Here is a 27464-nt window from a genome sequence, read left to right on the forward strand (position 1 = left end):
AGGGCATGTAGTGACAGGAGAAGGGAGAATGGCTTTCAACTGACAGAAAGCGGGTTTACATTAGATGTTAGCAAGAAATTCTTTATTGTGAGAGTGGTGAGGCACTGGCACAGGTTGCCCAGAGAAGCTGTGGGTGCCCCAGCCCTGGAAGTGTTCCGGGACAGGTTGGATGGGGCCTTCAGCAGCCTGTTCTAGTGGAAGCTGTCCCTGCCCATTGCAGGCGGTTGGAACTAAGTGATCTCTAAGGTCCCTTGCAACCCAAACAATTTAATTATGTTGCAGAATTAAAACCTTATTTTGAATGAAATTGGTATTGTGTGATTGAGAATCTTATAGGACAAATTGAGCGTTCATTGATGAGTCGCTTGGGGAAAAAAAATAAAAATAAAAAAATAAAAAAAGGGCGCCGTGGGGTTATAAACTGCAAACCGGTTGTGGCTGAGCGCACGGGCGGTAGCGCAGCCGTGCGTTCTGTAGAACTGCATTTTCCAGCGTGCCCCGCGGCGTTCCCACGCATGCGCCCCGGGCCGTGGACAGATCCCGATCCGTGCCAGCCCCGGTCCCTGGACATGGAGGGAGACGCCGGATCCGGGGTCCCGGCGCTGTCGGGCGGGGATGGAGCGGGCGCGGGACAGGGCCTGGGCCCGGCCGATGAGGACCGGGACATGGAGGGGGCCCCCAGCTGCTCGGGGTCGCGCTCCCTCCCCTTCGAGTTCGAGCGGGGTCGCTCGGAGTCCAGCGGCGATGAGGACGACGACGATGAAGACGAGGAGGAAGAGGAGGTGGAGGAGGAGGAGATGGAGAGCGACACCAGGGCTCGGTTCGGAACGGATGACGGAGAGCTCGACTCGGACGACGACCGGGAGGTAAAGGGGGCGGGAGGGTGCCCGGGGCACGCCAGGCCCCGCTCCCGGCGTGCCCCGCGTGTGGTAATGGGCTTTTTATTATTTTTACTATTTTATTTTGTTATTTATTTTTGTATTTATTATATTATTACCCCAGTTCGGTTCATCTGTCTCATTTAGGTGGAACCCTTACAAACTCTCGGCGTTGCCGAGAGGGTGGTAGACGGTGGCACGTGGGCGAAATGAATGGTGGCGTTGAGGGAAAGAAAGCCATTTACTCGGGCTTTGAGACGAGGGGAAACGTAAGAATCTAATGTGTCACCTCTTTCAGACACATCGCAGATCGTCGCTGTTGAAGAAATTTGTTCTTTTTTGAAATAAGTTATTCAGCCAGGGAAGCTGTTGTGGAACTACTTGAGTGCGTTCCTCGTAAATGTTCCTCATGACCAGGATTCAAAGCAGGAAAATTTCAGCTTCTATGTGTATTTGTATGATCCATAACTGTGTGCTCAAACAAGAAATTACTGTCTCTTGTCATACAAACTCTCTCTATATCTTGATTTGAGAGTCCAACTGAGCACTGCTGAGCATTTTCAAATAATGATGTTTGCCACCCTATCTACTTCAAGCTTGCTGGCTATGTGATATTTTGTTAAAAGAGTTTATTCAAAAGAACTTTTCCCAAAATTATTGTTTAAAGTTTTCTTTTTAGGTATGATTCATGAAACAAATTGGATTACTGTTGGCAAAAATCTCAGTTTAGAAGACTAGGTAAAAGTCTTTAGAAAAGATACGAGAAAAAATATGAGAAGCAACTGATCTGTTAGGAAAACCCCTTCCTGTAACATATTGATCCCGTTTTTTTCCCATGGTTTTAATGCTATGGTATTTTGGAAGCTGCCGTCAGGGAATTTCATGGCTTAGCCTATGTATTCAAACTCTTACCAATTTTTGTTTGCAGCGTATGATAAACCTCGCAGAGTTGACCCCCTACATCCTGTGTTCCATCTGCAAAGGTTACTTTATCGATGCTACAACTATTACAGAATGTCTGCACACCTGTAAGTATCTGTCAGTGTTGTCTGTCTAAGGGTTCAGTTGCAAATTCAAACCAGTCCAGCTGTTTAAATGTTCTGAGTTCAGAAAAATACATTCTTCAAAGTAGACGTGTTGCTTTTATTCTGTTCCTTAAGCGAGATATATTTGTGGGTATTTTAAGCATCAGAAAATTATTAAACCACTCAATCATTAAGTCAGCTTTCCATATTAAGAAGGAAGAAGATGGAGGAAAAGGTAAAGGCTAAGTAAGACAAAAGCAGAGCTACTACATACATTTTCTTAATTTTTTTTTTTTTTTAAGTAGGCTCTGGAAATTTGAGTTTATAACTGAGAAAAGAAAGTTGAGTGGCTCTGCTTTTAATGGACTGGAAAGTTTCCTAAGCTGTTGTTGATGTGAGCTTGTAAATTCACAAAACCCCATAAACGCCTGTGTGGGAGCACCGGTTCAGATACACAAACTGTGGTCTGCACCCATGGGACAGTTTGTCCATAATCTGATGAATGGAAATAGGTGCGTAATAAATGTGCTTGTCTTGTTATTTTTACCCCTCGATCCTAGTGCCAACAATTTTCCCAGTGCTAATAGTACTGTTTTCTCTCCAAACTAATAAAACACCTTCTGTGAAACTGACTCTCTCAGCCACATCCATATTCATACCTGAATCCAAGAATCCTGGTTTACTAGATCTCCCAAACGTTCACACTGCATAGAAGGAAACTTTCTCTCTCTTTTTTTTTTTCCCTTTTTTGGAGCACTGCTCACTAGTTTGTTGTATAGCAGGCAGTATTCAGCGCAGTTTGCAATTTACAAAGAAGCACAACTGTTTGTAAAGACAGCATAATGTTGCAAATTGAACTGTGGTGGTGTCTTAGAGTCATCCTGGTAAATGTTATGGAAACAGTTCCTTCTGTTCATGCTGATGGGGACCTGACTTGATAGTAGGTTATTTATTCTAGGTATTTCCACTGAGTAGCATTCCTTCAAAAATTTTAAAGGACTTGTAAAACACAATGAAAATGGCAGAGTTAGCATTTCTCACCTTGTTTCTACTGAAAGTGTTTGTAGGGTGTTTTTCAGCAGTCAATATTCAGCCTTAGCTCTGCTCACATTCTACATACACATTAAGCTTTCACCCATGCATCCATTGGATTAGGAGTGTTCAGTGACTTCACTTTGTCTCTGACAAATTTTGTATGGGACGTCTGGGTGTATTTACCCTTTGAACAGATGGCACTGTGTCATGGACATGTGACTCCTACGGGGTTTCTTTTCTTTACAGTTTGTAAAAGCTGCATTGTGAGACACTTCTACTATAGCAACAGATGTCCAAAGTGCAATATTGTTGTACATCAGACACAGCCCCTCTATAATATCAGGTAATAAATTTGTCCCATTTTTATAGATTTGTTACTTGCTTTTCAATGTTTTGTTTTGCAGACTTGCAGTGCTTTCCTTTTTGAAACAAAGAAATGGTTACAAGAAATACATTGTGTTCTTCACTAGTATGAGCTTCACCTCAATAATTAAGATAAAAAGACTCTCTTTATTGTTTTATCTAGTTTGTATCAATTTCTAGGGTTTGTTACCCCTGCCCTGGGTATTTTTATTCATTTGCTCAGTGTTACAGGTGATACAAACATTGAACTATTTGCTTTGATTTGCTTTTAAGATGAAGACTTTTTGGCATGGTATATTTATTAACTCAAAAAATTGAGTTTAGTTTCTTGAGCTGTTCATAAAGGGTGGTGTTTTAAACTTTACATGGCTTCTGTTGGAGCTCTGCTGTCAGGATGAGGATTTAGAGAGATGTGAAGTTGCTACTCTGTCACTCCTTGTACATCCCATTTCAATGTTGTATTTGGCATCTTTGTTACAGTTTAGTGAAACCATTTTGTCTTGCACCAAAGACTTCTTTTTTTTCTTTTTTTTTTTCCCTGTTTCATAGACTGGACCGACAACTGCAAGATATAGTCTATAAATTAGTTGTCAATCTGGAGGAAAGTAAGTCCCTTTCTTTGTTATTTTGCTATCTAGGGATTGAAAAGAACAGAAAACAGTAATTCAAAGCCTTTTTCTACTCTGGATTCTTTAAAATAGCTTAGTGATGTTTGGTTACAAGTTGTAATGAATTAACTGTGACAACCGGTATATTTCTGACTGCTAAATGCTATTGTGGTAGTGATGTGTACCTTGTCTCATGCAACACAGCTGTCACTGTATCCAGATAAACATACAGATAATATTTCACCGTCATTCCTCTAACTTTAGTAGGACCATTTAATATAATTCTGTGTAAAATGTTCTCTTGACTCAGTAGAAAAAAATTCCAAGACTGATTCTTTCAAATGCTTTTTTTTTTTTTTCCCCTCATTGCCATATTTACTTGTCTGATTTTAGATGTGTTTACTGTCTAATCTCATTTATCTTCAACTTTGGGAGCCAATGATCCTGCACAGTCCCTCTGGGTGGGTTGAGTGAAATACACAATCTAGTGGATATGTGTGGACTGTAGATGGTATTGCCTTGTATACCGTGAACATATATGTAAAAAATATATGTATATATACAAATATTTGTGTATATATAACTATAGGATAAAAGTACTGTGCTCTATGTGAACATCTTATAAAATACCATGTCATGTCATGAGACATGACAGCCAGAAAGATACTAGTTCTTGCAGCTATTTCAGTATTATTTATGACCAGTTTCTCTGATTTCCTCCCAGTTTTTACTAACAAAAACTTAGTCTGGGTTTCTTAAGTATCTCAGCCTCATGAAATACTAGTGATGGTGAAGGTCTGTAGAAACTTGGAAAGTTTTTACTGCTCTAACCATTGAAAATTGGTCAATGAGGATTGATATTTTCAGCATCTGAAACATATCAATCTGTATTGTGTGTTTTTTTCAGGAGAGAAAAAACAAATGCATGACTTCTATAAAGAAAGAGGGTTAGAAGTGCCCAAACCAGGTGAGCTGTAATCACTTTAAGAAACACTGTTAAGGAAATACCATATAATTTATTCTTAAGGGCTTTCTTTAAAATGTTAGTTCACAACTGAAGATGGAAGTACTGCTGGAAATATGAGATTCTTAGTTATCTGGAAATTATAACTTGTCACAGATCACAGATTACAAAAATAGATTAACTGGCATCACTTAAACCCTGATCAGGGTTTATTATTCCAAACTACGTATTTTGCTTACAACCAGGAAATATATATAAAATGTGCATTAATGTTATTTTCTGGCTGTTAATAAGTAATAGACATAACAAAGGAGTAAAAATAAGAGCTTCAAAGTTTGCTAAACAGTGGGGGATTATTCTAATTATTTTGCGTCTTCCTATCAAATAAAGCTCTTTGGAGAGTACTGTGCTGAAAGCTATTAAATTTCTGATTCAGATACACAGCATAGAATGTAGGAAGAGCTGATTTAGTAATAAAAAAAGAGGATGAATTGCATGGGCTTTTTAACCTGGTGATCTATTCTGTTTTGCTCAGTGCATGCTAGTATTTTATGCTGCTTTTATTTCAAGTTATCTTTGCATTTTGGCTACTTGAATATTTTAGCTGTCCCACAGCCAGTTCCACCGAGCAGAGGAAGACCACGAAAAGTTCTGGGCTCAGTGTTCCGGATCCCACCAGAACTTGACATTTCCATTCTTCTGGAGTTTATTGGGTGAGCTGTGGGCAAATGTCAGAGCAACTGATTGTCATGAAGGTGCTGCTAGCATGTGATGGACCATTAACTGACTCTTGTTTTCATTAAACATGCATTTCTTCCATCTCATATAATAGTGGGGAGACAGTTTTAACTTACAGTGCAATAGTGACAGCCAGCTATGCACAGGTAGATGATGCAGATAATTAAATGTTTAAGATGTATTTTCCTTTAAAAGTAGCTTCCTAGGAATATAGTTCTAAAATGTAGATGTGTTTTATTTTTAACAAAGTCGTGCAGTCTCAGCAAACTGAACAGAAAAATCCCTGTCTGTTGCAGTCCCTGATCCCTGTAGGTGGCAGCACCGTTAATGCTGGATGTGCTCGGAGAAAGCACTCAGCGGCTTTCAAGTAATAGAAAGTTTTTAACATAATGAATCCACATACCTGCCTTAATTTCACTGTTCATTTTCTTCATGCCTGACTTGCAGAGGTCCATTTAGACCTCTAACCTAGTAAAATTGTATCTGCCTGAGAAACAAGATGACTTTTGGATCTGTTGTATTTTGTTTTTTGGTAGTTTTATTTTAAATGTCCAGCATTGGCAGCAAAGCAGGTAATATTGTGCAAATACCATTTATACCATGTGGAACTGTCCACTGTGGTTTTGTTATTTATATGAAGGGAAGTAGAGAATGTTTCTAACAATAAAAGATGGTGGCTTAACACCATCTACATCATACTTTATTCTAGTGACTTTTTAAACCTTTGATAATTTATATGTCAAAATCAAAGAGATTGTTGTGGCAATGGGAGATTAATAAAGCATTTTGGGTAAAGAAAACTCGGAAGAGATTGGACCAGCCAGAAGAAATTGTTACTTTGAAAGTCTGACTGTATACATTGTGTCTCTACAGTTTATAATGTGCTCACCCATGGCTTTGGAACTGTATCAAAGAAAATGACAACTGTAATGAAAAAAGATTATTTATGTTTGTTTCTTAGTTCATGACAGATTTACTTAGCTCTATCTGATGCGTGGTACATATTTAGAGGTGGGCATACTCAATCACAATAATTCAAAGTGCCATGTTAAGGTGTGGTCTGCACAAGTGTTATATTTGTTTGCTGTAGCAAATGGTCAAGTGATTTATAGCAATGTTTAATTTTTTGCCATCTCCAGTGCAATGAAAATACTGCACTGTTTTTTCTTTCATATGTACATACTTGCTAATGAAATATGAGAATAGTGAAATGTTGTGTATTGGCCTTAATTGAGAAATTTACACATTGCACTACAAGAAAGAGACGTGGAGTATAGGTGATCAGTGGTAGGTCACATGCTCAGGCTGTGCAAATCAGTGAACCTTGGCTGAAGCCAGCTGGAAATTTGGTTATTTGCCACCTTTGTATGTATTTCACATTGCAAAGAAACACATGCTGCTTTTCTGAGTTCCTAGATAGCATTAGCATTAATTTTGTCATATGAACAGTGTGGAAGGCCAACATCCTGCCCAGAGAGCCCCTTAGGTGGCTGGGTGTGTTCTGTCAGTAACTTCTTAGGTACTGTCTGTTAAGGCTCCAAATATCAAGGATCATGAAGTATGGATGTTTAAGCAGCATCAATATTGCAACCTACTCCTATGAAAATTAGTATTATGTTGTGTTTTAAAATTACTTTGGGCTGTGTTGGTTTTTATTCGCATTTTATGTGGAAAAACCTTAACATTGTAATTAGCTGAATTCACAAGAAAAGTGGACCAGAAAAAGAAAGGGTAGGAGAAAAAGATATATAACTTCAGTCCAGTATTATTTTATATATAGCAATTTAATGAAAGGAGGAGCCTGAGTTGGGAAAATAAGTTGGATGTGAAAGACTCATAAATCAGAGTCACTGTTACAATAAAGAGCTTGAGGATATTAATAATCTTAGCAATGTTGACTATTTACTCTTGTTTTTTCAGAGCTAATGAAGGTGCAGGGAATTTTAAGGTACGAATGTGATTAAATTTTTGTCTTACAGCTTACTTCAGAAATAATTATAACCTGAGTATATTTAATTTAGTTTGGTTTTCTTTGCTATCTGAGTAAAGAATACTGAGTGCAGCTGGAGCTTTCGCCAGAATAATAATAACCAATCTTGTATTACAGTGTATTTCAAACCTATTGTTGTATAACATCACACCTACCCAGCTTTTTTTCTTCTTTTTATCCTCGTATATCACAGTATTTTTTTCATCATCTTTTTTCATCTTCAATATCGCCTCGTACCGTTTCTGTCTCATGTTTGCCCTTCTTTCTGCCTTGTTTATCCTGGGGTTTTTGGGCCACACAGAACATAGGGCTGTTTAAAACATTTTAAAAAACGATCAGTTGCTTATTATTTTTCAAATGTTTAAGCAGCATGTGCTGTCTTAATATGTATTTAGTCCATTCCCTATGAGCTAATCTGCAGGTAGATCAGAGAAGGGTTCAAGAATGTAAGCTGCTTCTGTGTTATTAGGCTGCTTATTGTATGTTGTTTGAGTTTGGAGTTTATGAGGGATTAGTGCCAAAACCTTTAACTTAACTTTAATTTAAAATCTTTATTTATTCTGTGCAGCCTTTGGAAAAGAAGTTTGTGCGTGTTTCTGGGGAAGCAACGATTGGACATGTGGAGAAATTCCTCAGAAGAAAAATGGATCTAGACCCTGCTTGTCAGGTACATCACTTGCTGTAGCAGTCACAAGTTGTCTGTGCTTTGGACAGACATTTCCATTGTTCAGTAGATTCTAGAAGTAATGTTAGAGTTTTTTATACAGTAAGGATTAAAAAAATAATTGTTTACAATCTTGTGATCTGCAAGGAACAGCCCTTCTAACTCATTTGCAACAATCAGACTGTTCAGATTTTCATAGTACTGTACTAATTGGACAGAATTTCTAAAGTGCCATGTAAAATTTCAGCCAGTGAAATTCCAAGCCAAGGGATTCTGCTGTTTCAAAGGTAAAACTAGACAGGAAAGTGGGAATGTGGGAGCATGCAAAGGCAGAGACAGGTGCAAGCTGAATAATAATAAAATTTACCTGAAGGCAAACAAAGGCTAAGAAAGAATTTTGCTATGGATGGATGTGTTGAAATGAAAAGTATGAATGCAAATACAAACACGCTCCTCCAAATAAGAATTCAAAGGAGCAGAATATGGTACAAAGGAATTTAGCTTCATATTTCTCAGCCATTTTGAGAGGAACTGCATGTCAAAACCAGCTTCCAATTCTTCAGTGTATTTCAGCAGCCATTCAGTTGGGAAAGTGCAGGAGGTCCGTAATGTGTAAATAATTCTTAAAGCTTTCAGTTCCTGGAAGATCAAACTGATGCTGAAATGAATAGGCAAATGGTAGAGTTTAGTGCTGGGTTTGGAGTTAGGGCTGTTTTCATACAGCAGTAGCTGTGGGACTGTAAAGCATGACTGTGTGCTTCAGTAATAAGTATTCATGCTGCTAACCTTTCCAGTAGTGACAAAGGAAATCAGATATAAATTATTCATCCTGCAGAGGAATTCATGTATTTTTCTTTGCTGGTTTCCTCTCAGTGAGAGTCTGTAGCTTTTACGTGGTGATATTCTAAACAAATAAAAGTGTCCTCAAAATGAGACTGGAGAAACTTCTTGTATTATTTAGTTGTTTATTTGAGGGGAAGGAATTGTTTTGTTTGTTTGGATTTTCTTAAATAGTACATCAGAATCTCAATTTTCAGGAACACTGAGCATCTCTGTCTTGGAAACTGCAGGTGTCCATCTTTAAAAATCAGCCTGTGTGCTGGGTGTCTTTCAGATTGTAAAATCTTGAGATCATCTGTTAAGAGAACTTGAGAATTTTTCACCCATTAGTTACTTTCTACTTGAACTTTGCCAGACAGGTACCATCCCCTGTTAGTGGGTAAATGTTACTACAGCTCAAAAGCTGATCATTTCATAGACTTCCTTTCTAAAGATGTTGCTTGAAGCTGAGACAGTCACTCCTATCTGTGAGTATCTGGTTTGCCATTGTGGTGTAAGGCACAATCATTGGCTGGTTCTAATCCTTGGCCTCTTCTGTGCAAGCCCTGCCTGTTTGGAGAAAATAATAAATCTTCTTTCTTCTACAGACAGATGCCTTGGCTGCTTTTTTTTTTCTCATCTTCAATGATGTGCTCTCATTTTTTCTTGGCAAGTTTTTTGGTCATTAGAAACCTGTAGCTGATTTTTATGCCCCGAGTCACGACTGTTGTCTTGAAGATATCCAGGCTTATTTTTGAAAAATTTGGGAATTCAGAGTGTTTCCTCCTTTATCTCCTCAGTGTGTCAATTACATTTTTGGTTTCATTGTTGAAACTTCTCATAAGGACACTAGGTGTGGCTGTTTTGTGAGTGCAGTCAGTTCCTACTGAGTGTCAGCATAGTTTGACCGTCTGCAGAAGTACTATTTGAGAATGTTTGTCATTCCCTTTTAGAGCTCGTTTGGTGACCATGTGATAGAAGGCATGTTATCCACACCCCTGAACTCCTGGCTCTGCTTGGACATCTCTGACTTAATCTTTTCATGTGGAATATTAGCTAATACTTGCCCTTCTTCGTTGACCTGCACAAGTGCAATGGATTTAGGTTAATGAAAATGTGAAATAAGCCATCTGGCTCATGTGTGGCAGTATATATATAGTCTAAAAAGCAGTTTCAAAGCTACTGCCTTTCTTCTTTTTTTTCTAGTCTGAGGCTTCCAGTTACTTTCAGACTTCTGTATTTGTATTTGCAAATGGATTATGATTTAAATTCCCTAGATTATCTGAAGGTTAAGGCTTCATTTATTTTTATCTACCACTTGAACTGGCAGACTGTAGTTTACTCTTTCTGATGCTTTGTTTTGAACTTTGTGCTTTGGGCAACAATTAACTTTCTGTATGTGTTTATATATACTTCTAATTACAAGGTCTCTCTTGAATATTCTTGCTGGAATTTGTTGGGAGAGAGTGAAAATAATTTCTTAGAAACTGGAATTGCCAGTAATAACTAAGTAGGTAACATCTGATAGGAGCTAAATACAGCTTGTGGTGTTTAGAACCCAATAGATTCTTGTCTTTGACATCGTAAGTTTTCTTTAGGGTGTGATTTTCTTTGAGCTCCTCCTGCAGCAGCAGTATTCCTTCCTGCTATTTCTTCTGTAAGGATGAGGGAAACAGCTGCAAGACTTGCAGCTCAGCTGCTTGGAATTTAGTAATGTAGCTGATGGAACAGAAATGTTCTGTAACCAGATGTGCATTCCTAAAAGTGTGTGAACTGCAGTCTTGGGGGAAACTGGGAGAAAGGACTCTGTTCATACACAGTGTAGTTGTTGATGCAGTTTCTTTATGCCAATCTTAGACCCTGCAGTAAAAGCATCCAAGGCCTCTGGAAAGTAAACAGCAGCTAGAGGAAGTGGGAAATTCTGACAGGTTTTTCAGTAACTAGCCCAAATAGTCATGTCAGTCTCTAAAACTTTGTTTTCCTTGTCCTTCCCTGGGTAGTATGACTTGGTTTGGAAAATATTGATTGAAGCCTACTGCTTTCTAGGCCAAATTCTCCCTTGGGATGAGTCTTATGTGATGTGTCCCTTGCATGAACTTTTTCTATTTTTATCTCTGTCTTACTTAGCGAGCATGAATTTATAATTGTCTGTTATGGTGGCTTTTAGAGAAGTAGCTCTAATAGCAGACATGCCACCAAAAGAAAGGAAATGGCATAATGGAAAACCTACTTAATTTTAGTAAGAATTTTAACAGAAGTGACTGAGTGTTCAGCAGATCCACCTTCATGCTTCCTTTCAACAAAATGTCAAGCTACACTTACTGCTGTCTCAGGAAATCAGTACTAGTTGGCTTCAATTTTACCAGTCATTTGAAATTTTAGTAAATTCATAGCACTTGTGGTGCTGATACCTCTTTTGTAATGGAACATATTTGTTCCTGCATGACACAAGGATTCCTCCGAGACACATTTCACAACTTACTTTTGCACTGACCTGAGATTTTTTTTTCATTGTATGTTTTATTCTCTTGTCCTTATAGAATGAATGCTGTCTTAACAATTAGCAGGCAGAATTTCAGGCTTTGCTGCTAGAATTAGGAGAATGAAGCATTTGGTATTTAGAGAACTGACTGCCATTTGAAACTGGAGCAGCAGGTACAACAGTGTACTTTCAAACAAACATTCTAATTCTGTTTTGAGAGATTGTCAGCAGCTGTGACTGTCAGTTTGCATCCTGTACTGGTCAAACAGATTAGATTCTCTATTTCTGTAGAATATATAAAACATTTATGTGTTATGTTTCATTGGGAGCGAGATTGAGTTTTCAGTGCCTTATGCTATAAAAATTGCAGAAGTAAACTTATAAAGCAAAAGTAATTAAACTCACGTCGCTGGAAAGCAAAGCAGTCATGTTTGTCTTCCTGCAGTAATAACTGTAGAGATTAATAATGCATGAGAGATAGCAGAAAGAACTGCAGACAGTTTTCCAAAAGGAAAAGAAATTAATTTTTCAAGTACTCTGTTAAATACATCAAATGTTGATGTTAAATATATGAGTATATAGGGATCAATAGCTAATCAGTATTTACTCTCATGTCCACACAAATTTTTACTTCCTGGCTTCTTCCTGGAAGCTCAAAGCAGAAATATTGCTAAGCAGTTTGCATCTTCTGCACATTAGGAATCAAACACGAATATTACAGAGTAGACACAGAGTATTCTGCATCGTTCTCATGCAATTACAGGTAGTGCAGTAAATTAGTCCATTTTGAACCTCTGAGGAGTAGAATTCCTGCATTCCCAAGTCTCAGAACAATGTGGTCTGCCAGCCTAAGTCGTAATAAATCTTTCCATGAAGAATAAGAGAGAGGTAGTGGGTCAGCCTGCAGAAGACAGATCTGGGGAGTGGAATAGCTGCAGCAGAGTGCATCCTGTGGTGGAAAGTGGCTGCTCAAGACAATACGTCATGATTTTGCAGTGTGCTCCCTGACTGCTGCAGGGGCAGAGCTGAGGCAGTTCCCTTGCAGAAAGCTTGTGGGACTGCTCACTGTCAATGCTCTTATCTTCGGTTTTGAGGTCTCGTCAATTCACAAATGAGAGCACACTCATTACTCATTTCCTTATCTAGAAATTGCTCATAAGGAAAATGTAAACTCCAGCTGAGAGATAAAAACAGTGCTGTGTTAGCTGCTCTAATTTGGAATGTTAGAGACTGAATTTACATTATGCACAGTAAATCCATGGTAACTTTAGAAAGAAACCTATTTTTCATAATAATCAAGGCAAGGAATTCAAAATACCTGATTAAGGTTTGTTTTCCACAAAATTATTGTTTTTATGGGCAGTTACTAAACAAAAGTGCCCCCCATGGAATTGCAGACACCACTGACAGAGTTCAGCTGCAGTAGAGGACAATGCATGGAACTGCTGAGTGTGCCCTGCAGCTGCACCCCAGGAATACTGACTGAGTGCATGCTGAAGGAGGACTGTGTGATGCAACTGCTAACAATGGCACCAAGATGTTCTTTTCTATTAAGGCACATCTTCCACTGTATTAAGTGGAGTTGTCATGTTTATTCTCCCTTAAGATAAGAATGAGGGGGGCAATGGCTCTGTTTTGGGTTAGTGACACAAACAAGTTTCCCTCTTTTGCCATTGATGGATGATGCCAGATGTTTGTGTGATCATTTTAATGCATGATCTAAATTCCCATTAAATTCATCACAGCTATTACTAAATAGCTTGTTTCAGTGGACACACCAAACTGAGTGAAACAATAAACTGTCCTCTCTGTTCAGCAGTGAGCCCAGGTCAGGGCCATGAAAGGCATTAGGGCAGTGCAGTAGTGCTGTGAATGCTAAATACATTTGGACAACAGAGGTAAAGATGGCCTTAGTGCCTAATATGCTAGCACTGAACTCTGCTAATAAAATTGAAAGGGCTTGGATGCTGTTTTGCTACTCCAGAGAGAAGTTGGACTTAAACATGCTTGTGTTTTTCCACAGGTGGATATAATATGTGGTGATCACCTGCTGGAGCACTACCAGACACTGAGGGAAATTCGTCAAGTCATAGGAGAGAGTGCAGTACAGGTATGTGGCAGCTGGGGCTTTCTTCCAGGTTTTTTGTTTCAAAACAGAAGACCTCTCTTAAGCCCTCAGGTAGCATGAGCTTGTCTGAAGAAGTCACTTAGAAAAATCTTTCCAGTTTATGCAAAATAATTTTTATCTTGTAAGAAGAGCTGACTGTGTACCACGTTCTTCTTGGTCTCATGATGTTCTGGGTATGTTCTGGATATGTTGGGTTTTGTTTGGGGTTTTTTTTGCCCCCAAAACAAGTTGCCATCTTACCAGTGATAAAATGTACCAGCCATTCTTTCAATTATTATTCCTTGTTTTTCCTCTCTGGCAATGGCATCTCTGTGGGAAATCAGAGGACAAATCCCAAATAAGGCTATCCTTGTGACTGGGTCAGGAGAATAAACTTGCTTATAAAAACACAAACCTAAGATAGAGGGTAATGAATGCCGTAAATGTTCTTGATGCATATTGTACTGACTCTGGTCACAGCATGAGTGTATGGCCAGCTATTTCTTGTTGATAACTTGCTGTCTTTATTGTTGCTGGCTTTGCAAATAAGAATGCATTTCTTTTTAATTCTTTGCGAATCTTTTCAAAGCATCTTTAAAGGATCACACCATTTTAGAAGTACTGCAAAAACAATGAGGTACTCTGCCGAGTGCATCATAAGATGGAGATGTAAAGTTATGATATATGGTAAATTATGTCTTAATCTGAACTTGGAAGTCTGCAAAGTTAATATTTAATACAGTGGGAAGAAATAGGATTAGACTGGTATTTTATTTGGAAAGCAGTCTTAGCAGATAGCAGGAGGGCTAAAATAGTAGCAAAATTAGCTCACACATGCACAAACCTTTACATTTAAAATTCTCGTTGAGCTTTCTTATGCTACAGGAAGGCTTCTGTGTTGGGGACAGGAAGTAAAAAGCTGGTTTTGAGATCTCTTGGACTTTGTGTCACTTGTACCTGATTTGAATCACTATGAGGGGTCCCAAAGTCAGGGCAGAGGTATTTGGCTCATGTTAATGTTAGCAAACATTAAAATCTGTGAGGCTTGTGCTGTTTCTGCAGTTGAAGGGAATGAATGCCGTAGCTGATGTCTTAGCTGTTTTACAGTAGCATGAAGAAGAAATGAAAATGTAACCTAATCCAGTTTGGGGAGCAGAGGATAGAAACTGGGAGGAAGTGGGTACTGGTTACAAACTTGCTTCTAACACTGTGAGTCATTGTAAGTAAATTCAGCAGTCAGCATATAGTGATGGAAGCGCCCTGTACTAAAAGCCTCGGTAAGTGGCAGGGGGATGATATATTTCTCAGTCCAGGGGTATAATCACATGTATGGTTTTAGACTTGATCTTAGCACGAAAGCTTTTCATGTGTGAGAAATGCTCTTGGGGGCCCACTTCAAGGAATACTGCAGCAGTTTCATTTCTTGTCAGAACTGGGTCTGCCTGATTGATGTTTAGTGATAAAGTACCAGTCAGCAGCTCCACAAAGAGAGCAGTTGTCTTGGGATGCATTCTCCAGTGATGTTTCAAATCACATTTATTACCAAATCAGTATGCCAGCAGTTAATTCTCTCAAGGCTTCTCTTTTGGACAGACAAATAGAAAAGAAGCATCTTGGCTTATTGTGGAGTCTTGTTCTTTCATAGTCACTTTCTGTTACATATGGACCAGCTGTACTGTGACAGCTTTCAACAGGAAATTAAGAGGCCAGTTCGTCTTTAATTTCTCTTCATATTGTTAGAAGATCTCTAAGGATACCAAATAGTTAGTAATGTTGCTTCTTTTTTGATATTGAAATAATTGTGACATTTTCGTGTTCTTTAGTCTAACATTATAATATTTTTTTTTAGAAATCAAGAGGATGCATTTCTAGGATTAAAAAAACCTTGGAAAATATTTTTAGATAATTATCCATGAAAAAAAAACCCGCAACGGATAGGTCAAGTCTAAAATGGTGAGGGTTGTTTGTTTCTCACCAGGGTCTGAAATTCAATAAGGGGCACAGTTGTCCTGGCCAGTGAAACTACAAGTACAGAGGAACATTTGATGAATTTTATATTAAACTCCAAGGGCATCTTGTGCCTTTGTAACTTTCCAGCCTTTCCAAATCAGTGTTGGAGCTTGGAATGACCCTAACAGCTCCCACCAGGATGCTGAGACACTGTTCAAAAACTGCTGTTGTCATTTACAGGTTTCTGATGTTCATTGTAGATGCTTCATGCAAATAAAACAGCTTCAGTAGCTACTTCTGCAAGAGAAAGTCATTTGAAGGAATAAACATTGGGCTCTTTCATTTAGATGAGTACAACCACTGTTAGAGGAGAAAAATAGCTGCTATTCTGAGTCATATTTTTCAATTGCAAGTTCATTAATGTCAGCAGTTATTCTTTTTGTTGGGAAAAGTGATTATAAAAATGCAGATAAGTTTCTTTTTGGCAAATATATTAATTTTAATGTGCGTTCTTTGGTAGTATTTGCAGTGCAGCATCACATGTGTTATGTGTGATTTATTGTTCTGAACCATAATCCCTGTGGGGTTTTTAGTGGCTTTTACTTACACTGAATGGTTCTTAAGATTTGCTTGTGAAGATTTCGGGTGTTGTATTTCTTTCTTTTTTTTTTTTTCTTTTCTTTACTGACTAGCACTGTGTAGTGATGCCTTAGAGCTTGAGTAAATGAAAGTCTCCTGGAGGTGCAAGCTAGCAGGATTTTAGCTCTTCTGGATAGATTCCTGCCTTTCCAACAAGTGTGGGAAGACCAAGGGTGATGTGATGATAAAATAAGTATTCTTGACACTGACCCCATAGTAATCTGTTTGGGTTGTTTTATTGGAGTAAATAGGCAACTAATTTTAGTGGTTGAATGAAAGCAATTAATGTATTCATTTCTAAGTAGTTGATAGAAGGCTAAAAAAGAATCAGGAATAAATCTTGTTTAATCTTGTAGATGTCAAGATATTTTGACGTTTCTGAAATTGCGTGGTTGGTTCAATCTTCCTAATTAGCCTACAGTAGGATTTCTAGCTTCTGTTTAGGGCAAAAACATGAAAAACTCACTGACAGAATTTATGTAATAAGAAACAACTTTGCTTTTTTTCTTTTTTTAAACAGTGTAAAACTTGTGGACTTTACTGCAAGGAGTTACCAAAGACACTTACAGAGACTTTTAAAGGCTCAGTTTTGTTACCAGGCATTGAGATCTGCCTGTAATTAAGAGTTTGATCAAGTAGCTGAGAAAGGAAGCTTGTTCTTAACTAAATGGGAATATAACTTCTTCCCTGTATTACCTTCCTCCCCTCTGCTGCACAAATCCAACCTGATCCAAGCTGCTGGTTATTTTCACTTGTCTAAAGCTGGGCCTTCTCAGAGTTCTGCATCACTGGTGGATATAATGAGCTCACACATGGGAAAAGCTAAAAGGAGCTTCCTTGATGTCCTTGGCCCTTGGCACAGAGGTTTGGCAGAATATAATGGTCTCTTTGTAGCTCTCACCTTCTTGTAACCCAATGTTATTGTGCTGGTTTTTTGGTCTCCTGAGCTAGGCAGCAAGAGCTGTGCTCTAATTTAATTACTGTGACCTTCTAGCACACATTTCCTATGGAAGTGTTTCACTCTTTGCTATGGGGTTATTGAATTTGGAAAATGGGGCACTTTTGGTTTCTGCTGCTCTTAGAATGTCAAAAGTGGATGTATGCTCTCATGTTTTGGGCTGTCAGATCCGCTCTAAAGTTTATAGTTGGGTGTAACATGTGGGATCCTTTGCAATTTTTTAGGTCAGTCACAAATGTGTGTCAAAGGACACTGGAGAGCTTTGCTTTTCTTTTGTGCCTGTCTGAGTTAGCCTTGATACTTGTAATGGGCAGTGCGACCTCATTCTCTGTTTGGATTTCCTTTTAATAACAGTATCTAGAGAAAGCAGCTGAACATAGATAGAAATGTGTGATACTTAACAAGTGAATAATTACTGAGTAAGAAGTGGCAGTACTGGGGTAAACTCTCAGCTTCTCTTTGTAGAGAAGGAATTGCAGTGGGTTTGACCTTGGGTTTAACAGGGCTATTTCCTTTAAATGTCCTACTGCCAAATGTACCATTTCAAAATTATTCATCAAAGAATACATTGTAGCATTTTCTTCTTGTATAAATATATATTTCCTTTAAGAAACTGGAAAATAGAGGAAAAACTGGTTTTGACCAAGGAACTAGTGGGCACAAGGAATAAGTACCTTTGGGAAGGTATAACAACATTTTTATGTGTCAAGAGATTCCTGAGTAACCTCTTAGAACCTGTTCTATTTTGCAATGCTGCTATCCCAATTTGTGCTAATCACCTAGTGAGTTAAAGCTCCTGTCTCCTCCTGTATCCTTTCAGGAGTTAGCAATGGATTCTTGGTTATTAACAGGGTGAGAAAATGCAGAAAAGCTAGTGAGTTGGTCCTAACACATTATCTTAACATCCTGTGTATTAACAGATAAAAACATCAGGAGCAAAATATAGTAAAAATTCTAACGTCATTTGGTATTAACGTAGTTCTCTCTTCAAAAGAGTACTTTTTTTAAAGTCTGTCCATATAAATAGGTGTAATGCAATGTCAGATTCCCAGTGGGTCTGTGGTGAAAGCAGACTAAGTGCTAGGCCTTTCAGCAGCTGCCTGTGAATTAAGTGACATAAGTAAGACTGAGGGGTCAGAAGTGTCCTGTTTCACAGATGAAAAGGATTTTTTTATGTAGAGCAGTCTTTGAGGAGGAGAAACATGAGTTATAAACCAATAGTTTGTCATTTGGAGGTTTTTTAATCCAAAGCATTTGTTACTTAATAAATGTATAGAGTGGCAGTCTGGACTCCTGTGCTACAACTTTTGGCAGCACCTTCTAGAACTACTTAATGGATTACATCTTTTTCTGCTCCACAATATCACGTGGAAATCAGCACAACTTGTAAACAAGAGCCTATTTGATGATGATGATGATGCCATTATAACTTCAATATAAAAGCAGTACCAGATTTTACTTTATTTTTAACACCCTTTTCCATCTGTAAGAGGAGAGGGGAATACAGTTATTTGCCTTGATACTTCAAAACTTGCGTTCTCCATATGGAAGGAACATGGTATAAAATGGTGAGAATGTACCTGGGGTCCTGCCATGCAGCAGTTGTTGTACCAGGTGGTGACAGAAGTGCCTCATGGACAAGGGGAAGTGCTGTGATGAGACAGTTTCTTTCTCTTCTCTTCTCCCTAGGATGGTCTACTTGTACTGCACTATGGCCTGGTGGTATCTCCACTAACTTAAAGGTGTCTGGAATATTAGAAAGCAAAAGAATCTGAAGTCAATGGAGCTTCATCACTGCTGTTTCTCACCAAAGAAGCCATTGCATTTCCTGTGGCAGGAAGCAAGTGAAAGGAACCACCACTAACTGCTGTGTGCTTGTAATGTAATGTCTGACTTTACCACTGTAAAAAAATGCAGCTTCTGTAAGTACAGCTGTAGATGTTGCTATGCTTCATGTCACAAATTACTGTCTTCAAATTTCACTCAGCTCAGGGAAATTAAATGCTTGAAGCAGCTTATTTTTTTTACTTTCTAAAACCACAAGATTTCACAGGGTGAACAGCCTTTTTTTTTTTCCTCTAAGCTCTGACATTTCTCTTGCTGTCTAAGTGTCTAGCTAGAACAGTGCTCTCAGGGATGATCTTCAATGAGCAGTATAATTTTTTTGGGGGAAGAGACAGTCATTTGCCTAAAAAAAAGTATACTGTGATCATCTGTCTTTGGATGTGATTTGGGGAGAGGAAGGAAACTTCAGAAATGCAGACCAAAATAGGTAGAAAATGATGCAGCATAAGCATTATTTTTTTAAGAAGTAGCATTAAATCTGTTGTTTTTCTTCAAGAAAGACAATTTTGTTTGCACTGGAAATATATTTGCTGGTAGTTTGGCTTATACCAAATGGTGGATCGTGCATCTCTAGTCTGAATAGAGATGAGCTGGCTGTAAGCTGGTTAAACTATGCATGGAAAAAAAAAAAAAAAGTAGCACCTCTTTCTACCTGCTTGCTGTATATAAAGTAATCACTGTCAAGCCGATTTAAAATCCATCACTGACTTGACTGTCAGGAGCATAAATCCATTCACTTTAGCACATACCTCTCCAGCAGCTGTGAAAATGGTCACTTTTTCCACTCTTTCTAATGTGTTTTAGTGCATTGTAGTGGAGACCAGGGTTGAGTAATGTAATACCTGCCTGTTACTACCAGATTCACAGAAGACATTAGATGACTTTAATTTTAACATGTTAAAATACTAGGTTTTGTGACAACTGTAACACTTCAGATTTTCTTCTGTTTAAGATTTCCGTGTTGTCTCGTGCAGCATTAAGGACCAGACAGCTCTGTATGTTATGGTTGTGCTGCATATTGTGTGGGGATTCATGAAAGCTTCCATTAGGCGCTAGGCTCCTTCCCTTCTCTACAGTCAGTGCAGGGAAAAGGAAGAGATTCCTTTGTAAGGCATTTCAGAGCCCCTAAGTTAGAGAACCACGGAACTGTTAGGGTTGGATGGGCCTCTGGAGATCATCCAGTCCAACCTCCCTGCCACAGCAGGGTCACCCAGGGCAGGTGACGCAGGAATGTGTCCACGTGGGTTTGGAATGTCTCCAGAGAGGGAGACTCCACACCCTCTCTGGGCAGCCTGTTCAGTGCTCTGCCACCCTCAATGTAAAGAAGTTCTTCCTTCTTTCACTCCTCCTTTCTTCCTTTGGTGAAGCAGCAGCAGCAATTGAACTAAATCCAGGGGTTGGGGTTTGATTGAGCTGTACAGGGACTCTGGAGCTTGGGGACACCTGAGCAGCAGCCCCGAGCTCCATCCAGACCTGGAAGCCCTTGGCAGCCAGTCAGGCATGGAGGGGACATTGCCAGGAGCAGCAAAGGACATTTAAGTGTCCCTAAAGAGCAGAGCAAGCCTTTGTGGCCTCTGCTGGACCCTTTCCAGGAGCTCCTTGTCTTTCTTGTACTGAGGATCCCAGGACTGGACACAGCACTCCAGATGTGGCCTCACCAGGGCTGAGTAGAGGGGTAGGATCACTTCCCTTGACCTGCTGGCCACACTCTTCCCAATGCACTCCCAGGGCTGCAAGGGCTCAAATGTATTTGTTCACTGTCAGCCTCACTGGCATCCTTTGTCTAAAGAAAGCTTTCATGAACCCTCCCTCAGGTCTTTACAATAAACATTGTTTTTTCTGTGAAGGTGGCACCATAAGAAAAAAAAGTTTCATTTGAAGTAATTCTCCTGATGCTTCTAAAAAATGTAACAAAAAGCCTTTTTAGCTACAAACTTCTATTTTACCTTTAAAGTTTGTATAAAAGTAGTGTTTAAAATGCAGCAGAAAATGAGATTATTTTGTAAACACTTCGTGAGTTGTGTTGATAAAAGATTATATATTGTAACAGTAAAATAAACTTTATTTTAGCCAATTTAAAATTGAGCCCTTGTGTTTCCATGCCATGTCAGCCTCAGATTATAGTAGATGATAGTGAAACTGCTGGATATGCTCTGGGGTTGTTAGAATGACAAATTTCAACTAAGAGGCTGAATGGTGAAGGGTAATTCAATACCAGTCTCCACTGGAGCTAAGTGTGGTATTGTTAGCTGGAGTGACGTGAAATCTCTGGGACCCTCCTTTTAATGAGGATTTTGGTGAGAAATAGCTCAATAAAGAAGTCAAGATGATTTTTCCACAGAAATACAGGAGAAATAATCCTACGTAGTTAAAGGATCCCTTTTTTCTTCAACAAGAACATCGTTTTTGTGAAAGCCACCTCTCAATTACTGTCTTTCATGTTCATGGCTGTTGTTCTCAAATCCCTGTGAACTGACTCTCTGCCACTGGAGTCAAGGCATCTGGTTCAAATACTCAACATTGCCCCTTCCTGATCCAATATGTTTTCAACTTTATAGCTCTGTGCTTAAAAATCATTATCAGTATAGTCAAATTTTACATTGCAAATTCACCCTTAACCCTGGCTTGAACTTCACGTCAACAGAAGGGCTCATGTGCAGAGTTTAACAGCTGTATAGAAGCTGGTAGTTAATTCAAATTAATGCCATTCTAAGATTCATTTGACTTGCATGGCCCCAAGAGGGCTGTGTTGCCACTGGCACTAATGTCAGTGTCAAATTCTGCTTTTCAAAAAAAAAAAAGGGCCTCCTGGATATCTTTGAAGGATTTTCCTGTAAGGTAAATCACATGCTGGCTAAAATGCAGAAGGCCAACACTCCCTTCTTCACCCTTTCGGTGGCTTAATGAGGAGGACTGAAGGTCTGTTGCCTGTGGTATTTTTCACAGGAATGCTTAGTGACCTGTTATTTCCCTTTTGTCCACTTCTCTCTATTTCTTCCTCACCTGCCTTCAGGAAGTCTATTTTTAGCATAGTTTTCCTGGCTGAACATCCTGCTTTCTTTCACCTGAAGGCACTGATGTATTCCTTCTCTCCACTGCTGCAGGTCCCCTGAGGCACATCCGTGTGCAGCAGGGTGACCTTTAGCTATTGCCAAGGCTGAGCTGAGGCTCTGTGGTTTCCTGCATAATCAGCCTGCTTGCTTTAAAATGTGCCAATCTTCTTTCAGCTCTCCTGCTGCTGTTTTATTTTTGTTGGTCTCCTTTTAACCTTGGCTTCTCTCCAGCCACTTTTGGTCCTGATGATAGAAGAGCGTCGGTAACAAGAGGCCGTCTATGGGATGGCATCTCTGCCCTCATGGGAGATGAGCCAGCCTTGTGCTCTGGAAGTGAGGGAAGGTGGGCTTGGACTCATTCATTTTTTTACAGACACTATTGTTTCTTTACTTAATGAGATAATTGTGGTAAAGGTAATTTTCCTTTCTTACTACATTCTTAACAGCATCATGGCTAACACAGATCCTTATTAAATACTGCTTATAAATGCAGCATAATTCTGAGTTCCTGTACAGACCTGCTAATTCCCAGCAAGAGGAGATGATGAGCCTTGTTTCTGGATTTCTTATAAATGCAGAATCAAGCTACAGTCAAGTCACAGGCAGAGTCATATTGGTTACATTCTGCCTGTTTTCTTTGTGTTCAGTACAGGTTCAGTGTAAGAAGAAGATAAGGTTCAAGAGATGGGTGAAGTGTGCAGCTGAGCCCTCCAAGCAGAGGCGACCTGCAATGGCCAGGGACAGCTGTCATTTATGTCCTGAACACGACAGTGCACCCAGCCTGGCCCTGCACTGCCACCAGACTGTGGCACACTTGAGCTCTTAAAGCCTATTTCCGTAGATGTGAAACAACTAAAGAGTTTTATTGAAAAACCATTCAAGCTTGTCTAATAGTAGTCCGTGTTGGATTTATTTGCACGGAATCATTAATCATTTATGTGCAATGATTTATGTTAATATATTTTTAACAGTCACTAGGAAAATTACATCCCTGGCATTTCTGGTTTTACTTTTCTTCAGTGGAATATCATTAGTATGAAATTTGTGGTCAATACAAATGAGTGGAGGGATTCATTCCAGCAGTTGAGAAAAAGACTATTAACAGATACAGGAGTTTTTATGTATTGCGTGCCTTTCTTTTAAAGATTGTCACATTGTCCCCATGAATCTTTTAATATGCTCAATAGAATGCACCAAGGGCCAGCCTGAGCGTTTAGGTTCCTGAAAATGTACTTTTTAGGCTGTCATAAATACCTGCTGAGAGATTGAGAGGTGTTGCAAATGGTGCATTCTCTTCACTTCTGCTTTTTATTTGGTTTTTCTACCTTGTGGTTCTTCTGTAATCCTAATTAGTTCAGCAGAAAGAGAAGCAAGGCGCCCACAAGTAACTTTACCATGTCATCTTTAAGAGACCCTTGTTGAAGGAGCCAAAGGATATTTACGTTGACTGAGGTTTCAGAATGTTGCCATAGATACAGGTTTAATCACTGAACAATTCAAATTTTACTATTTTTGAGAGAGAAATGGTAATTGCATCTGAGATGAAATGCAATATTGATTGGCTGCCCTGCAACTGCAGAATTCTTGCTGGAGCTGTATTGCCATCTTTACTGGGTTTGAATTTAATGTAAAACAGTGTATTTGTGTCAAATACAGCAGTGGTCTGCAAAACAAATGTTTCCCAAAGTGGAAAAGTAAGCTTGCATTTTCTAATTGTGTGGTAAAATAGTCTATTTGGAAATGACAGCTTAAAATATCTGTTTTCTTCCAAAGGAAACATTTAACGGTAGAAAAGTGGGTGGTGGAGACTTGGCAAAGATTGAGAAAAATTGTGTGTTCCTGTGAGAGCTACTTTGGAGCCCTTGGTGTTGAGGCATCCATAACCTCTGTCCTCTGAATGGATTTTCTGGTGTCCAGGAGTGGAGGCTCAGCTTCTCAGTCCATGAGGATGTTTCACCTGCATACCTGATAGCGTGAAACTGAGAGGGGTTTGGTATCTTGGAGACTTCCAGTGCTCTCAAATGCAGCTGAAGTTAAGCTGATGAGCATGAGAAATGATCAGGGGAGGATGCAGGGGGTAAAGAGGACATGGAGTCAAACTATGATCCCATAATCCTTGCTTCCTTAAAAATCTAGCCTAAATGTTTTGGCCTGCTGAATCATTTTGGCTTCAGGCATTCTTATTCATACATCTCTCAGGTCTCATTGATAGACTAGGAATTTGCTAATGAGGTGTCATATCTGGGGCTTAAGGCTTTTTTTTTTTCCTTGCATTTCCATTGAAAATTTGCTTAAACCTAATGATATTCTGAGCTGATGCTTTTGTACACCACAACGACACGGACTCCAAGTTTCAGAAGGCTGAAAATGACTCTTTTGTTTTTGGGATATGTCTCCCTTATATACTTTTTTACACAGACCAATTTGATTGGTGACAAAAAGACAAACTTTTTCAATCACATTGGTCAGACCAGAGGGACATCAAGAAGAAGTCCCTCCTAGGGAAAGAATGTAAACATAGGTACAGTTACAAAAACATTTGTCTTGTTTAGAGAAAATTCCCTGGGAAAAGAATTTCAGAAAACCAAAACATCTCAGGCACAAACCAGGGCTACACTGAGCCTCCATGCAAACCACATTTTTCAGTCTGATCTCAGTTTTTCCAAATGGCATCTCCAAACAGCTTTTTCTTACAGACCACACTTGGGGTCTGCATGTGCATCATCTCAGGGAATGACTACGTGTCTGTCAGAGCATTTACAAGGCTCCTCTGGACACTGGAGAGCCAAGAACTTGTTTCTCCTTGTGCTCTCTGGCATGCAGGCAGCAGCTGCCTCTCAATTCAGAGGCAAAGGAGCAGAGTGACCCTGTCGGGGTAGGAATGGACTTTGGGCCTCTGTTGTTTCAGAACTGATACAGCACCTCAAGAGCTTTGCTGCAATCAGCAAGTGAATGTGTACCTGGGGCTCTGGAATTGCACTCTGACATTTTCTGGGTATTTCCCTTCTGGCTAAGCAGATGTTTAGCATGGACATTGTTCCTTCTTCATGTTATGCTCTATGTCAGTTCTGGCCAGCACAATGTCTGCTTTAACAAGGATGTAATTGCCTGTCACAGAGTTGCAGACTCATCTCTGAGCCTCTCTGGGCTGGGTTTTGGATGAAGACCCCTGCACAATCTGTAGGAGTGCTTTCCCCTTGACCCCCCAGCTCTGTAGCCCTTTGGTTCAGCTGGAAGCACTGTAACAGACCAGGGTCAATGAAAATCCTCCCACCCCAAGCAGTGCCCTGCTTGCATGTTGTGCTGCATTTGCCGAGTGATCCTTATTCCCATGGGCCTGTGAAGTCTTGCATGAATGAGCTGGCATTACTTGTGCTATTTTGACATAAACTCTTCAAAGTGTCAAAGCCCAGTGATGGGGACGTTTGATCATTCAGAAACATCTGTTTGGCTGCTGGTGTTAGGGGCTCTGTGTGGGTCACTCTTGGCAGGCAGAAGCTCTTTTCCTTGAAGAGGTGTCTGTGCCAAGAGCTGGCAAAGAGAGAGTTGGTTGGATCCAGCCAAAGGCACCGGAAGAGACTTTGCTCTGAATTGCTTATTGATTCCTTCTTGCTGAATGACAGCATTCTTCCTCAGCCTGGAAAAGGAGATGTTTGTATTCCTGCCAAAGGAAAATGTTTGGGGTTTGTGGTTTTTTGGTTTTTTTTTTCCTTTGGCTGCTTTTTCTTTGGCTTACTTTTTAACGAATTGCACCATCTAGATAAGTGTCATTAGCAAAACTTCTCTGTGTGCAGCAACTTTGTCTGTTTTCAAGGAGCTCTACATCTCCACTGCACGGGCCAGCATCTTCATTCAGGGAAAAAACAAACAGCCTGTCCAATTGTGGGAATTTGTCTCATTGTGTGGAAGCTCAAGTCCTCCCCAGCATAAAGATGAAGGAAATGCAGTATCATGGAGAAATAGCTGCGCCCTGCTGCTTCCTGAGCTGATGGTGTAGTCTGTGTCCACAGCTGCCTTTTATCCAAGAGGTCGAGGTTTTATAGTGATATAAATCTTTCAACGTCTGCAGTGTGACTCACTCCTTCCCTCTGGCAGCCTGGGTGTTTAACCCAGTAAGAAAGATGGGACCACAAAGGAGGATTTATTATCCCGTTCCAGCTTATGGTTTCCCTGTAGAAGCCTTCTGGTGCATATAAGCAGGCAGGTGAAAGGAGCCACTATGAAGAAGATAACAATGGAAAAGGAGGCCTGGATGGAAATAGCCAGAGGTCAGCATTGGTAACATATTCAGTCCCTCTTTGCTGTCATTTTTCTTCTCATAAAGAAAAAGAGTGTAGACATGGGCCTCTCTGCCTGTCTCCCCTCTGTCACTTCTGGAGTTTAACACCATGAGACAGCACCAAACTGCTGCAGAGCTCCAGAAATGCAGGAAATCTCTGGGCTGGCCTCACACTGCAGCCATTTTCCAAAATAGTTTCTTATCCTTCCTGCAGCTCCTCCGCCCTGCTCCACCACTGCAGGGCCTTCATATTGATATCACCAAAGTAAAATTCCCAGCTTCGTTATTAGCATCCAGTTAGCTGAGCAAGCAGGAATTCTGAATGAGGATTATGCTGGGAACAAAGGACAGGTCAGGCTGCTTATGCTCAAGGGACAGAAAGCAGCAGCACTGGAGAGTGTTTGAGATTCAGAATATATTTCATTAGCTGCACAGTCACATCTGCTTTTTATTCCCCCAATGGACTGGGAGAAATACTGTGTGTTTGCATTTCCTAACTGACAGATGAGCCAGGAGATATTTGGACATTTCTTGATCTTGTTTTATGTGCCAGACTTAACTCTGCAGGTGCTGGCTCCCCCAGGCTCTGCCTGGGCACCCCAGGTTGCTCTGTGCTGTTTTGCTGGGGGCTGTTAGTGAGTTGCACTACTCCAGCCATGCCCTAGGCCCCCTCCCCTGCCTCTGGAAAGTGCCCCTTGCTTCACCCACCTGCAGGGCTGCCCTCCCCACGACTGTCACCCTGTGGTGAGCAGCCTGTCCAAGGCATGATCCCTGAGGTTACCAGTGTGACAAGATCAAGGTGTAGCCATGCTGCTCCTGGCCTGAAGCTCTGGTGGAGAAGCCTGTGACTGTCACACTGTGTCCCTGGGCTTCTGGGGCAGATTGCCATGATACGGTGCAACAAAGCAGGAATGGAAAAGCAACAGGACAGTGTGCTCTGGGCAGGGCTACCCAGCAGGGAGCTGCCTGTGCTCTTTCCCTCTATAGGCACATCTCAAGCAGAACATGTGCATCTTCCAAATATAAGCCACTGCTGGTCACAGCACTTGTGACTGCTGAATTTACTT

General features: G+C 40.1%; 1 protein-coding gene across 1 annotated transcript; it reads left to right on the forward strand.

Annotated features, from left to right (window-relative positions):
- The first annotated feature begins 515 nt into the window (after window positions 1–515).
- Window positions 516–21136, forward strand: PCGF6 (polycomb group ring finger 6). The gene is made up of 10 exons (XM_066190992.1): window positions 516–866; window positions 1807–1906; window positions 3185–3281; window positions 3851–3906; window positions 4817–4876; window positions 5478–5586; window positions 7532–7559; window positions 8170–8268; window positions 13590–13676; window positions 18910–21136. Exons 1-10 carry the CDS (start codon window positions 516–518, stop codon window positions 18958–18960), a joined length of 1038 nt encoding a protein of 345 aa, XP_066047089.1. The 3' UTR covers window positions 18961–21136.
- Window positions 21137–27464: the final 6328 nt, after the last annotated feature.

Source organism: Chamaea fasciata, unplaced genomic scaffold (genome assembly GCF_029207755.1).
Source record: "Chamaea fasciata isolate MVZ Bird 193981 ecotype frontalis unplaced genomic scaffold, bChaFas1.0.hap1 SCAF_9, whole genome shotgun sequence".
NCBI lineage: Eukaryota > Metazoa > Chordata > Aves > Passeriformes > Sylviidae > Chamaea > Chamaea fasciata.